The 13,783-nt window shown below is 46.6% G+C and overlaps 1 protein-coding gene across 5 annotated transcripts in view; it reads left to right on the plus strand.

Annotated features, from left to right (window-relative positions):
- The window catches only part of Atg4b (autophagy related 4B, cysteine peptidase), a 31,398-nt gene that overhangs the window by 11,930 nt on the left and 5,685 nt on the right, over positions 1-13,783 (plus strand). For 2 of the 5 annotated variants that reach the window (XR_015628691.1, NM_001399197.1), the window contains 7 exon segments: positions 308-409; positions 507-578; positions 5,474-5,572; positions 6,796-6,897; positions 7,290-7,362; positions 10,590-10,669; positions 13,067-13,260. Coding sequence is in view for 3 of the 5 variants with exons in the window: in NM_001399197.1 (NP_001386126.1) it covers positions 308-409; positions 507-578; positions 5,474-5,572; positions 6,796-6,897; positions 7,290-7,362; positions 10,590-10,669; positions 13,067-13,260 (722 nt within the window). In the remaining 2 variants the exon portion in view is untranslated. 5 annotated transcript variants of the gene reach the window in all.

Raw genomic sequence — 13,783 nt, forward strand, 5'->3', positions numbered from 1 at the left:
TACCCCTTCTCCCATTTGCCCAGTCATTGACCACTGGCATCTTTATTGATTGATCAAAACCCAATTGGGGGCAAAGACTTTCAGTGTCTGGATTCTTGATTAGGGAACCCCCAATCAATTCAAAGCATTAGAACCAATCCTCGTTGGGGATTTAGCTCAGTGGTAGAGCGCTTGTCTAGCAAGCACAAGGCCCTGGGTTTGGTCTCCACCTCCAAAAAAAAGAAAGAAAAAAAAAAAAAAACCAATCCTCAACATACAATGGTCACCGTGTAAAAATCAGACAAATGTGTTTGTATGGTTTCCACAGCCACTTTGACATATGATACTCTCCGGTTTGCCGAATTTGAAGATTTCCCCGAGACCTCAGAGCCTGTTTGGATTCTGGGCAGAAAATACAGCATTTTCACAGGTATTGTCCTCTTGGCTCAAATTACTTCTGCAGAAGTCTTGAGATGGAATTGTCTGCTGCCTCTCACTTTGTGTTTGTCTTCCCTTTAAATAACTAGAGAAGGATGAGATCTTGTCTGATGTTGCATCCAGACTTTGGTTTACGTACAGGAGAAACTTTCCAGCTATTGGTGAGTGCTTTTTAATCTCTCAAATGTTTTGGTTCATTTATTTGTTTTTAATCTCTGTCTTATGAAATGGGGGTACAGACACGTGAATGGAGGTCAAAGAACAACCTAGGGCTTTTAGTCCTTGCTTTCCTCCTTGGTTGAGTCAAGGTCTCTTATTCATCACTGTTATGTCTCTAACTAGACCATGAGCTTCCAGGGATTCCCCTCTCTCTTCCTCCCATCTTCCTGTAGGAGCTCCAGCATTCAGAAGTGTGCTGCTGCATTAAACTTTATGTAGGCTCTAGGGGTTGAACTTAGATCCTTGCACTGGCATGTCAAACTCCACTCACTGAGCTGCTGTCTCCCCAGCTTGAGTGTCCCACTTTTCTACAACCTGTAGTGACGTACATGCTTTCTATTTCCTTGTTGGCGAGGTGTCTTTGGATTAAGATCATGACAACAGTACATTTGTTGTCTGGTTGTGTGGTTGTTTTTGAGACTGGCTCTGTGCTGGTTAGGGTTTTTGTTTGTTTTTCTTTTGTAAAACTTACTATAAGCTTGGGTCTTCTGGGAAAAGGGAACTTCCATTTAGAAAATGCCTCCATGCAATTTGCCTGTAAGTATGACATTTTCTTCACTAATGATTGGTGGGGGTGGGGTAGCTCACTATGGCTGGTACCACCTCTGAACAGTAGGCCTTGGGTTTGTTTAAAAAACAAACAAACAAAAAACAAGCTGAGCAAGCCTTGGAATTAAAGTCAGTAAGCAGCATCCTTTCTCGGCCTCTGCTTCAGCTTCCTGTCCTATTTGAATTCCTGCTTTGGCTTCCTTCGGTGATAGGCTGTGATCAGGATTTATAAACCAACCAATCCATTTCCAACTTTTGGTCATGGTATTTAATTTATCATAGCAATAGAAACTAAACTGTGAAGTTAAAACTTAAGAGTTCTTTGGAAAGTCGGTTGGATGGTGTTTTGCTTGGGCAAACACATGAAGGAACGTTTTGTTAAAGTGGGCACAGGTGTGAGAGGCTAAGACAGACTCATAAAGGAACGTTTAACTGAAGCAGACACAGGAGAGAAGATGTTCTACTAAAACACATGAAAGGATACGTGATGAAAGATTCTTTGTTAATGACACACATATATTGGTCCACCTTACATTGCTTAGTTAAACTACATTTGTTGGGACTCCATAGAGAGAAACGAATCAAAAACCTTTTGCTGGTGTGCTGCAGTTTGTTACTGCTTCCAAGGACTTGGGCTGGTTGGATACATGTACTGAGACAAGACCCTTGCCGAGAAAGACCCGTCAGCATGTGGAAGACATGTAATGTTTGGATGCTATAAATAGGACTCCATAGAGTGTGTGATGGAGAGCTTGACTTGCTGGTACAGCTAGCTGTTGTGGGTCTCGTGTGTTTGCTGATCTTCTTTTCCCTGAGAGAGGCACAGCCTAAAAGTTCTGGTTATTCCTCCTGCTGACTCAAGCTGAGGCTGAGGCCTGGATGTCTCTGCTGTTGCTAATCTGACTCTACTGAACTAGATCGAGCTGCTGCTGCTGCCTGCTAGTCTGTAAACTGGACTGCTGATTCCAGGCAACCCAGAAGGGAGTTGCTCTAAAGAACCTTTCTAAACAGGTCCACTTCCCCTGTAACCCTCCTTTTCCACTATCTCTGGTGGGTGGTGGGTTGCGAGGAAAGTTAAAGCGTTTAAGAACCATCACTAAAAATAAGATTTAAAAAAAGTTACAAAACTGGGGCCCAATGGTAAGCAGTGATGGCCAGGTTGTTGACTAGGATGCCAGAGCTAAAGAGAAGCCTTTATTCTGTGGCCAGCTGTGAACATCCGTGAGACTAGGTCTCTGTTCTGTTTCTGCTGCTGTGATAAAATGCCCTGACAGAAGCATAGTAGAGGAGAAAGGGTTTGTTTTACCTCACAGTTCAGGTTGTAGCCCCTCGTAGGGAAGTCACAGCAGTAGGAGCTCAAGACAGCTGAACACAGCACATCCATAGTGGAGAAGCAGAAAGGAGCGGGCCACTGTGTGTAGTACCTGTGCTCAGTCCCCAAACCTAGGGGCTGGAGCCTCTTTCAAGCTATGTTTTCCAACATCAATTAGGGAAATAAAGACAACCCCTCACAGACATGCCCATAGGATAAACAAAACTAGAAAATCTATGATGCTTTAAATAAGAATGTCTCTCTCCCCAAACAGAAAAGAACGGCCACATAGGCTCATTTGCTTGAATGCTTAGTGTCCCCAGTTGATGAGACTGTTGGGAAGGATTAGGAGGTATGACCATGTTGAAGGTATGAGCGGGTGTGAGCTTGGAGGTTTCCAGAGCTCGTGCCAGGCTTAATCAGGCTGTCTCTGTCTTTCTCTCTCACTCTCCTTCTCCCTCTCTAATTTTTGGATCAGATGTGAGCTCCCTGTCTGCCACCTTGCTCCCCACCATGGCATTCAGAAGCTAACCCTCTGAAACTGTAAGCAAAGACTACAATGAAGTGCTTGCTTTTAGAGGTTGCCTTGATCACAGTGTTTTATCATAGCAGTGGAGTAGTAACCAAGACACAGACCCTCACTGAGATCTCTTCCTGGGTGCCTTAGTCATTTTTTTGATTGCTGTGACAAAACACCACAACTGCAGTAACTTAGGAAAGAAGGTTGCACCACAGAACACCAAGGAAACAGGAGTGTTAAACACACAGGGCCATCTCCTCAGTGGAGGAGTTAAATACTTTCATTCTACCCAGAAAGCTGGGAGTGGATGTTGTTGACCTGCTGACCTCTCACTATCTGTAGAAGCAAACCTCAGCTAACTCCCCCAGAATTTTTATCCCAGACTCTCCCTCCCTAGACCTTTATATTTAGCTCCCAGTCAATAGAACCATCCTTAGGGGAGATGTCACATGTATTTTATGGCCTACTGATATCTGTGGTATCTTAGTCAGAGACTGCACTAGATTCTAGGCTTTTAGGCTATAGTTAGTACTCGTCCTTATGATCACATGCACTTTTCAAAGGACTTTCGATGTGGTCATGCCTTAAGCTTTATTGTGGGCCTGGGGTTGGAATGGTTGTTGCTTGGCAACTTTCCCCCAGATCGTACTGTGTTTAAATATGCTAGCAATAAATGCTTGGCTTCAGATTCTGAAGTTTGATGCAATATAAGATGGACTCAATTGGATTTTCATTCTCAGCTCTTTATAATTCAGTTTCCCTGTCTGGCTCGATGTTTGCAGGACTCCCCCCCAGCTCCCAAGGATTTAATTTTGGGTTCATGGTTCTAAGTGGTTAGAGTCTGTGACCATCATGGCAGGGAGCACAGAAGCAGGCAGGCAGGCACGGCACTGAAGCAGTAGCTGAGGTCTCATATCTCATTCTACTAATAGGAGGCAGAGAGAGCTTACTGAGAATGTTACTTTGGAAACCTCAAAGCCTGCCCACAGTAATGCACTTTCCAGCAAGGCCCCACCTTCTAATCTTCCCAAACACTTCCACCAACTGCGGATCAAGTATTCAAACATACGTGTCTGCGGGGCCCATTCTCACTCAAACCACCATACCAGGTGATTGCAGATTGGGTCAAGTTGGCCAAACTAACCTCCTGCAGTTAAAGCAGCTCATTATGGTCCTAAGAAACAAGTATGGTGTGCATACTCCTTGAGTGTTGTAGAGATGACTTTTTGGGATGAGAGTGGCGACAAGTATAGCAATAGAAAACACCTGAGTCGCTGTTCACCGTTCACATCGAATCTGTGCCTCTTACTGTTACGGAGGTGTAACAGACCTTTGTCCTTTATGAGGTCCTATGTCTCCCTCCCTTCCCCACTCTTATCCCTTCTAGTCCCCCAGCTCTAGGTAGGGGAGGAAGAAGGCTAGAGGGGAAAGGGGCATTGATATTCCTTGGGGTAAGTGTGATCTTCACCATCAGGATACCTGTTTTCTTCTCTTTGCACATCACTGCTTGAGAAATAACAACCAGCCGGCCAGTCAGCCCCTTCCGTCTGGTTCTAGCATTTATATGTCCTCTGAAAGGTCCTCTGAATTCCAAACATACACGCTAAAGCTGTCTTCAGCTGGCAAAACCACACCCCTGCTACAGCATGAGGCAAATCATAGTCAGCTGCTATGGACAGTCTGAAGAAGCCCCCATATACCTAACCTGGGATTAAAACAAAAACATATTCCCATGACATTTCTTTGTTTTTAAAGAAACCAGTTGGGGATTTAGCTCAGTGGTAGAGCACTTACCTAGCAAGCGCCAAGGCCCTGGGTTCGGTCCTAGCTCCGAAAAAAGAGAAAAGAAAAAAAAAAAAAGAAACCAGAATTCTCACTACACTGGGCTATTTCTCTTGTCATAGGTGTACAGTGACATTCCCTGAAGACTTGCAGAGAGCATTCTCCTTGTCCTGTCATGTTAAAAGTGACTCCACAATTCTTGTCAGTCTTCCAAGCCCCCCAGTGAGTGGACATCAGTGGAGGGACTCAAAACTCAGCTTGAATGATGTAGAGTTTGCAGTAGCATTACTCGTGACTTTTCTTGTTCTTACTGTCAACAACAGTGGGTATCATGCTAACTCTTGAACTTTTTGCTTTGTTGTAGTAGGGTTACGGTTCTCCAGTCTTAGTTCTTCTAGAGTAGTCATGGGGATTCTTGTTTGTGTGCCCAGTGTTCCTATTGGAATGACTGAGCGTTCACATGTTTTTCTCAGTCTAGAGAGCACTGTCAGGACTAGTAGATGTGGCTCGTCCATTTCTGAATCCTCAGAGTTGCACAGTGTCTGAGACATTCAGATGTGTTAGGAGGGTCAGTGCCTGTGCTATGGAGCTGTCCAAATGCTTCCTGTTGCAGGACGCCCAGCCTCCGTTGGGCCCTCTGATTGTGAATGTTTCTTGTTCTGTCTTCCACACAGGGGGAACTGGCCCTACCTCAGACACAGGCTGGGGTTGCATGCTTCGGTGTGGACAGATGATCTTTGCCCAGGCCCTGGTGTGCCGGCACTTAGGTCGAGGTGAGTCACAGTGCCTACTTGGGATCTGTGTAGTGAGGGATGTTTAAAGCACATCATAGAAGCTGGACATCGTGGCACACGCCTTTAATCCCAACCCCAGGGAGGCACAGCAGGTAGATTTCTATGAATTGGGAGGCCAGCCTGGTCCAAATACTGATTTCCTGGCCAGCTTTCTTGTCTCAGAAAAATTAAAAGCAAAATAAAGAATATTGTAGGCAAAACACAAATTTGTGGTTCTTGTCTTGCAGGCTCAAAGCTGTAGCTCAATCTCCAGTAGCAACAAATGGTGCATGCGTGTGTGTGTGTGTGTGTGTGTGTGTGTGTGTGTGTGTGTGTGTGTGCATGTGTGTGCTGGTTTTTGCTAGTGAGCAAAACCAGTGGGTCATACTCAAGTGCTTATGCTGTGGACAGTCCATTTGAAAGTTCTCTCATTTTCTGTAGAAGCCTGAAGTGCTCAACACAGTTTTAATCTTTTTTCTTAATCTTTACTTCAGGAGCTCACTGAGTTACCCAGGCAGGACTTGAACTTGTAGTTCTCTCATGTCTTAGTTAGGGCTTTTATTGCTGTGATAAAATGCAACACGGGGAGGAAAGGGTTTACTCCATCTTACATCAGGCCACACTGTCTCCGAGGGAAGTCAGGGCAGGAGCTCAAGGCAGGACTGGAACAGAGGCCATGGAGGAGTGCTGCTTACTGGCTTGCTCTTCGTGGCTTGCTCAGCCTGCTTTCTTAGACAGTACAGGTCTACCTGTCCAGGATTGGCACCATTCAACCCTCCCACAGCAATTATTAACTGCTAGAGAGGATGCTCAAGAGACTTGCATATAGGTCCGTGTTGGCTAGGTGTTTTCTTGAGAGTCCCTCTTTCCAAATGACTCTAGCTTGTGTCAAGTTGGCATAAAACTAACCAGGGCATCTTGCTTTAGCCTCCCAAGTCGCTGGGATTGCAGGCCTGAAGCACCATGCCTGTGATTTATATTGATATAAATGTTTATTCTTTATGAAATTATCTTTAAACTGCTGAAACAGCTTTCTGCTTTCAGCCTAGATTGGTTTTGATGAGATAGTGAGTGATATTTGAAATCCTGGCAGATTTGACTTAACTTAAAAAGTGTTCAAAAATAGAGTCCTGTGCACCATCTGAATATTGAACACTGTGCAAGTGGAAGGTTTGTTCGTCATGTAGGGGTCACACTAACCTCCCGGGTTTTGTCCCCAATAGATTGGAGATGGACTCAGCGGAAGAGACAGCCTGACAGCTACTTCAGTGTCCTCAACGCTTTCCTCGACAGGAAGGACAGCTACTATTCCATCCACCAGATAGGTGGGGATTAAGTGTCCTAGCCTTGGCTCTGTGCAAAGGGCAGACTTCTTGGGATTCCCTTGGGAGCTTTCTACATCTTGCAGAGTTGGAGAATGGGGTTCTAGGCCACTCTAGCCTCTAGACCCTGTGAGCTGCTCTGGTGTTCCAGCACTAGCTCAGACCCAAGCCTGCCCTTCCCCTGTACAGCCTGCAGTGACTGACTCCATGAAGTCTGTGGGAGTTAGGTTCCTCCTGAAGGTTTGGTTCGCTTACCTCAGGAGGGTAGGTGTTCTGTCTAGACCTCTCTATGAAGTGTTTACTGGTGTACCAAAAGTGAGGTGCACACACTCATATACACACTCTCTCTCTTCTGGGATTGGATGTGTTTGCTAACATGGGTCTGTTTCCTGCAGCGCAAATGGGAGTTGGCGAAGGCAAGTCTATAGGCCAGTGGTACGGGCCGAACACTGTTGCCCAGGTCCTCAAGTACGTAATGAGCCCAGCCCTTCTGCTTCTTGGGGTCAGCATGAGTTCTCCTTGGCATTTACCCACTCCTTGAGTACTTATTGCTACAGGAAATAAGGTATTCTGATTCTTTGCTTATAGACCCGGGGGAGTCCCCTGGATGACTATGCCAATTGTTCTGTGAATGGGGTTCATGTTTAGGTCAGAGCCCTAACATGGCCCTGTCCTCTGTCTTGGTATACAGATCCATCTGTAATGAGGGTGTCTTAGATCTGGGACCATGACAATTATATATGCTACTGTATCTGCAGGTGCTATAGCCCTCCACCTCTGTGGGTTTGTCAAGAGAGACCCACATAGGTCATAAGCTTTCCCATGTTGTTCAGAATCTGTTAAGAGTTTGTTTCTCATGAATGTCTGCCTCTTCCTTCCTGTCTTCTGTGGCCCAGTGTCTGGAGTTCAGTCAGCCTTACTTTTCTGAGGGGCATTGTTCTGTAATTTTCTCTGGAATGACCCTTTTGGCTTTTTCTGGAGATAGGGCAAGTGTCAGTGTATGACCTCTCTGTTTTGTATGTATGAGTGCTTTTCTGCACATGTGTGTCTGCACATCATACATGCAAAGCTTGTAGGGAAGGTAGAAGACATTGTTAGACCCCGGAGCTGGAGTTGAGCAGATGGTTGTTGGCTGCTCTGTGGGTGCTGGGAACTGAATCCTGGGTCCTCTGCGAGAGCTGCAGGTGCTCTAAAGCACTGAGCTGTTTCCTCCTTGCCTATGCTCCCTCCCACAGTGTTTGTGTTTGTTTTTTGACCTGACTCACTTCTCCCTGTGGCTTTGTGTGCTTTAATGTTTCAGTGCCTCTAGAAGGCTCTGAACCAATATCCAGGACTCACTCATGTAGGGCCTTTTCTTCTTGGACTGAAAGCTAGTATCTCCCAAACACGTCTCTAGCTATAGTTTTCCTGAATGTTCCTTGACACCCTTCTTGTGTCTGCAATGGCCCTCTTCAGTAGGCTCCACCTAGACACTTGCTGTTTTCTGCATATCTGATGCCCAGCCATCCAAGGCCATGACTGGCTGGGAGTCCTCGGCTTGGTTTCTGTTGCATGCATACCCTCTCCATCCCCTTTAGTGTCTTTGTCCAAGTCGTGCCTTGTCTTTTCTGTTGCTGTGACAGAATACCATGACCAAGGCAACTTATAAAAAACAAAACAGCATTTTATTTCGGGAACTCAGCGTTCCAAAGTGTTAGACCTTGACCATCGAGGCAAGGAGCACGGCAGGCAGGCAGGCAGGCACTGGAGCAGTAGCCAGGGGCTTCCATCTCGTCCACCAGCATGGGGCAGAGCAAGAGCTAACCGGAAAGGACAGAAGCTCTTGAGGTCTCAAGGCCTCCTCCCAGTGGCACACCTGTCCAACAAGGCCAGACCTTTCCAAACAGTTCTACCAAGTGGGGACCAAGCTTTCCTATATATGAGTGGAGCATAGGGGATCCTTTTTCTAATCAACCTTTAGCTTGGGTGTGATATACAGGGCCAGCCTGGTGCTGCCCCCTTTCCCTGTGGCTCTAAGGAGCCTGACCAGGTCACCCTCAGTGCTTTGGTTGTACCTCTTGCCCCACTTCTTCTCTGTCTTCACTGACAAAGAACAGTCCCTTCGTGTTAGGATTTCATCTTTCTGGAAATGGCAGGTCAGGCTGCTTATCCATGCTTGTATTCCTGATGCTGGCCTCCTCGAGATCCCTTTTCCTCATCTATGATTGCCTGTCTGTCCTACACTCAGAGGTAGGTTACGTCCCTGAACTCTTTGCTGCCTCTCTACCTAGAGGCTCATGAGGAATGCTAACTTCCAGAGTAGAGCACTCGGCCAGCTCTTGGTTTTATTCCTTTCTTTCCCATGGGGGATGCCAGTGGGGGTTTCAACTTTTTAGGCCAAAATCTGGGCTGATTCTAGACTCTGACTCTTACCTGTAATGAATTTCTGTTTAGCTTATGCTCATCCCTTCTCTGTCCTGTTCTAGTCCACATCTTGTCTTGTACTTCATTGTTAGTCCTTTCTTTCATCCTGGACTTCTTCAAATAACAACCAAGTCATCTCCATATGGTTACCACATCATGACCTGCCCTATCCCTTGACCTTACTCTGCCCTGACACACAAGCCCTTAGATGGCAGCTCTGTCTGTGTTACTCACATACTCCTACTCAGGGCCTCTGTATGCTTCATGACCTGCCCAGCCTGCTCCCATGCCTCTGCTGACCACAGTCTGCATAGTTTTTCTCCCCTAGCAGCCCCTTTGCATCCCTGCTGGGGCTCTCTGTACATCTACTGCCTGCCCTATTTGCTTGCTTCCTCTGCTTGCCTTTACTGACATATCAGCCAAGGGAAGTGCTGCTTTGTATCCTTGCTGCTGTGGCAGGACTTTGTGAGTAGTGAGAAAATACCAGCTCTCCCGAGCTCCTTTCAAGTTTCCCATTAACGAGAAGGGGCTGTGTGTGGTTCCCTAGTGCAGTGGTTCTCAACTTAAACGTCACAGCCACTTTCACAGGAGTCACATATCAGATATTTACATTACAATTCATAACAGTAGCAAAATCCTAGTTATTTGTAACAAGGAAGTGATTTTGTGGCTGGGGTCCCCATAGCACAAGGAACTGTATTAAAGGGTCACAGCGTGAGGAAGGTTGAGAGCATCTGCTCTAGAGCCGTCCAGCCTCGGCCTCTTCTCTTCCTAGGCCTACCAGGACCTTGCAGCTTAGATCCTTGGTAATTGTCCACATTGGGGAAGGTCCCTTCTTGCTCTCTGTCTTCTCACTGATTAATAGACCTGCACCACCCCATAGCACCCAGGTTACATCATTTCTACACAGCATGGCTGCTGTCTGCTCTTCTTTCAGAGCCATAAGTCTGCAGCCATGCTTCCTCCCAACTGCTGGCCTCAGTTGTGCTGTTGGTTAGATTTCTGGGCTGTCAGCTCACAGTGAGGCGTTGGAAGAGAAGCTGCTCATCAGTGAGCTGGACCGGCCTCCATACTGGTGAGACCTGAGTTGCTGTGCCACCCAGGGGCTCCTGTCCACACTCTGTCTCCTGACAAAGGGCAGCTCATTCCCCGATGAGCAGCACTCAGCTTTTATCTCCTGTTTGAGTTTGGACAGATCCTTAGCTTAAGCTTTGAAGCTGCCTCGACTGTCAGTGCTGTGGTGTGGTGCCCATGTCGTAGAAGGCTCATGGGAGTGTTCTCACTTTCCGTAGGAAACTGGCTGTATTCGACACATGGAGCTCCCTGGCTGTTCACATAGCAATGGACAACACTGTGGTGATGGAGGAAATCAGTAAGTGGCTCAGGACTTTGGTTGTAGGTGATGGAGCCCAGAGGGAGCCACAGCTGGAATCTCAGCAACACCAGCACTTCCAGCAGGGGGAGCCTAGGCAAGGCACTGGAAACCCATTCTCTTACTGTGTCTGCTGGCTAAGGGAGAGGACGGAGTTCTCTCCAGCATCAGGGTAGCTATTTGTATGGCCAGGCAGGACTACATAGTGAGACCCTGGATTAGTAAAAGGGGTGAGGGATGGGGGCCAGAGAGATGGTTTGGTGGTAAAGAGCACTTACTGCTCTCCCACAGTTCTCAAGTTCATTTCCTAGCACACTTACCCCGTTCACAGCCAAAGGTGTAACTCATTTCCTCCGATTCCCTCTTTTGATCTCCAGGGGCACCAGACACGAGTGTGGTGCACATATATGTAGGCAGAGCACACACACAGGTAAAATGAATGCCAGGCGTGACAGCTCTTTTAATCCCAGCGCTTGGGAGGCAGAGGCCAGGCTGTCTACAAAATGAGTTCCAGGATAGACAGGGCTACAGAGAGAAACCTTGTCCCAAACAAGAAAGAAAGAAAGAAAGAAAGAAAGAAAGAAAGAAAGAAAGAAAGGAAGGAAGGAAGGAAGGAAGGAAGGAAGGAAGAAAGAAAGAGAGAGAAAAGACAGTTTTTTTTAAAAGAAGACATTTAAAATATGTTCATTAGCCAACTAATCTTTCCACTGGCGATTCCCTATGTCCCAGAAAGTTCAGTCTTGTGGAAGAGTTCAGTGAATCACTACTACTTCTAGTCTTTTAATCTAAAAAGTTTTTCTGTTTTTTTTTTTTTTAAAGATTTATTTATTTATTATATATAAGTACACTGTAGCTGTCTTCAGACACACCAGAAGAGGGCATCAGGACTCTTTACAGATGGTTGTGAGCCACCATGTGGGTGCTGGGAATTGAACTCATGACCTCTGGAAGAGCAGTCAGTGCTATTAACCGCTGAGCCATCTCTCCAGCCCTTCTTCTGTTTTTTAATTTTTAAAATTCTCTCGTTTATCTGCGTGCGTGTGTCTGAGTGTAGTGCAGCATGTGTGTGTCCCACAATGTTGGAGACGTCTAGCGTCACCAGACTATAGTCATTTGTTCAGTGAAGGCTTGCGCAGTGCATTCAGACAGAGGAAGTAAGGATGAGGAAAAGCTGTCCTTGGCGCCCTGCTTGCTGAAAAGGAGCCTGAGTGGACTGGGCCTGCCCAAGCTGGAGAGTGTGTGGGTGGCTGCGGCTCTTGCTTTCCTTTAAGCCCACAGGGGAGCTAGCGGTTTGGCTCAGTGGGAAAGGCGTGAGCCACACTATTCTGCTATCACCTGAGCCCATGTAAAGACGGAAGGAGAGGGCCGGCTCAGTGTTGTCCCCTGACCATCACAGGTGCACGTGGGACATCTCCCCTACATTGTTTACACAATTATGTTTGTTTGAGAGAGGGTCTCAGGATGTACATTAGGCTGGCCCTAAACTCACAGAGATCCCCCTGCCTCTGCTAAGTGCTAGGATTAAAACTATGTACCACCATGCCTGGCTTAAGAATAATTTGAAATATTTTAAGTTCAGGCTGGGGAGATGAGTACTAGGCTACTCCTCAGAAAATCCAGGTTCAGTTGCCAGCCCCCACATGGTGGTTCACAACTGTGGGGCGCTTCACAAACACCTGTAGCTCCGGTTCCAGGAGATCCAATACTCGAGACCTTGAGGGCACTGCTCGCACATGGTACACAGACGTACACGCAGGCACAACAACCATACAGATAGTTAAAAATACTTTATGTGCATAAAAGATTTCTCTCTTTCTTTGTTTGGTTTTTTAATGTGTATAAGTTTTGCCTGTATGCATGTATGTATACTACGTGCATTTCTGGTACCCAAGTAGGTTAAACGAAGGCATTAGAACTCCTGTGAGTAGAGTTAGGGATGGTTATGAGCCACCTCATGGGTGCTGAGAACTGAACATGGGTCTTCTGCAAGAGCAGCATGAATTCTTAACCATTGAACCAACTCTCCAGCCCCTAGAAAATGTTTGAGTAGGGACGTTTCGCTCTCTGAATTCTGTTTTAAGCTGTTGGGCTTTTGTTGTGTTGTTTGTTAAATTGCTTCGTGTGTTGGGTGTTTGCCTGTACACTACTTGCGTGCCTTGTGCCTGCAGAGGCCAGAAGAGGGTGTTGCATCCCCTGGAACTGGAGGTACAGACAATTGTGAGTTGCCATGTGCATGCTGAGAATCAGACCTTTGACCTCTGGAAGATTAGCCAGAGCTCTTAACCACTGAGCCGTCTCTCCAGCCCCTTAGCACCTGCTCTTTAAAACACTTTTTCTCCTTGTAGGAACTTCTGTCTGTGTCTGCTTAACTCATACAAAATATGCCTTCCCTCTCAGGAAGATTGTGCAGGGCCAGCCTTCCCTGTGCCGGGGCCGCTGCACTATCCATGGAGTCAGAGAGGCACTGTAACGGGCTCCCTGCTGGAGCTGAAGTCACCAACAGGCCCTTGGCCTGGAGACCATTAGTGCTTCTCATCCCTCTTCGCCTGGGACTGACAGACATCAATGAGGCCTATGTGGAGACGCTGAAGGTGAGTCATTTTGAGTGTGTGCTCAACTAGCTACTCCTCTAGGAGTGAGACTGGATCTTATAGGTGTTGAGAGAGAAGAATTTAAATGTCTAGCCTTCCAAAGGGTCTTCAAGCCCAGTCGTCCTCTTGCTGAACCTGGCATCAGGGTCTTTTGTCACTCCCAGGTTTCTGCTATGCTCTTCCTGTGTGTGCTTTAAGCTTCCTCTTCTGTCTGGAGCAGTGGATCTCAACCTGCGGATCATGACCCATTTGAGGGGGGTTGAGTAAACTACATCATATCAGAGTCTTACATTACACTTCATTACAGTAGCAAAGTTACAGTTATCAAGTAGCAACAAAATAATTTTATGGTTGAGGGGGTCACCACAACATGAACTGCATGAAGTGATGTAAGCATTAGGAAGGTTGAGAACCACTGGTGTAGAAATTGGTAGGCCCATCGGATGGAGACCGCATGGAGATTTACTGAGAATCTCATCCAAGTTCTTCCTTGATTTCCCCCCACCTCATCATAAAAACAAAT

The sequence above is a fragment of the Rattus norvegicus genome, chromosome 9 (assembly GCF_021556685.1).
Source record: "Rattus norvegicus strain SHRSP/BbbUtx chromosome 9, alternate assembly SHRSP_T2T, whole genome shotgun sequence".
Taxonomy (NCBI): Eukaryota; Metazoa; Chordata; class Mammalia; order Rodentia; family Muridae; genus Rattus; species Rattus norvegicus.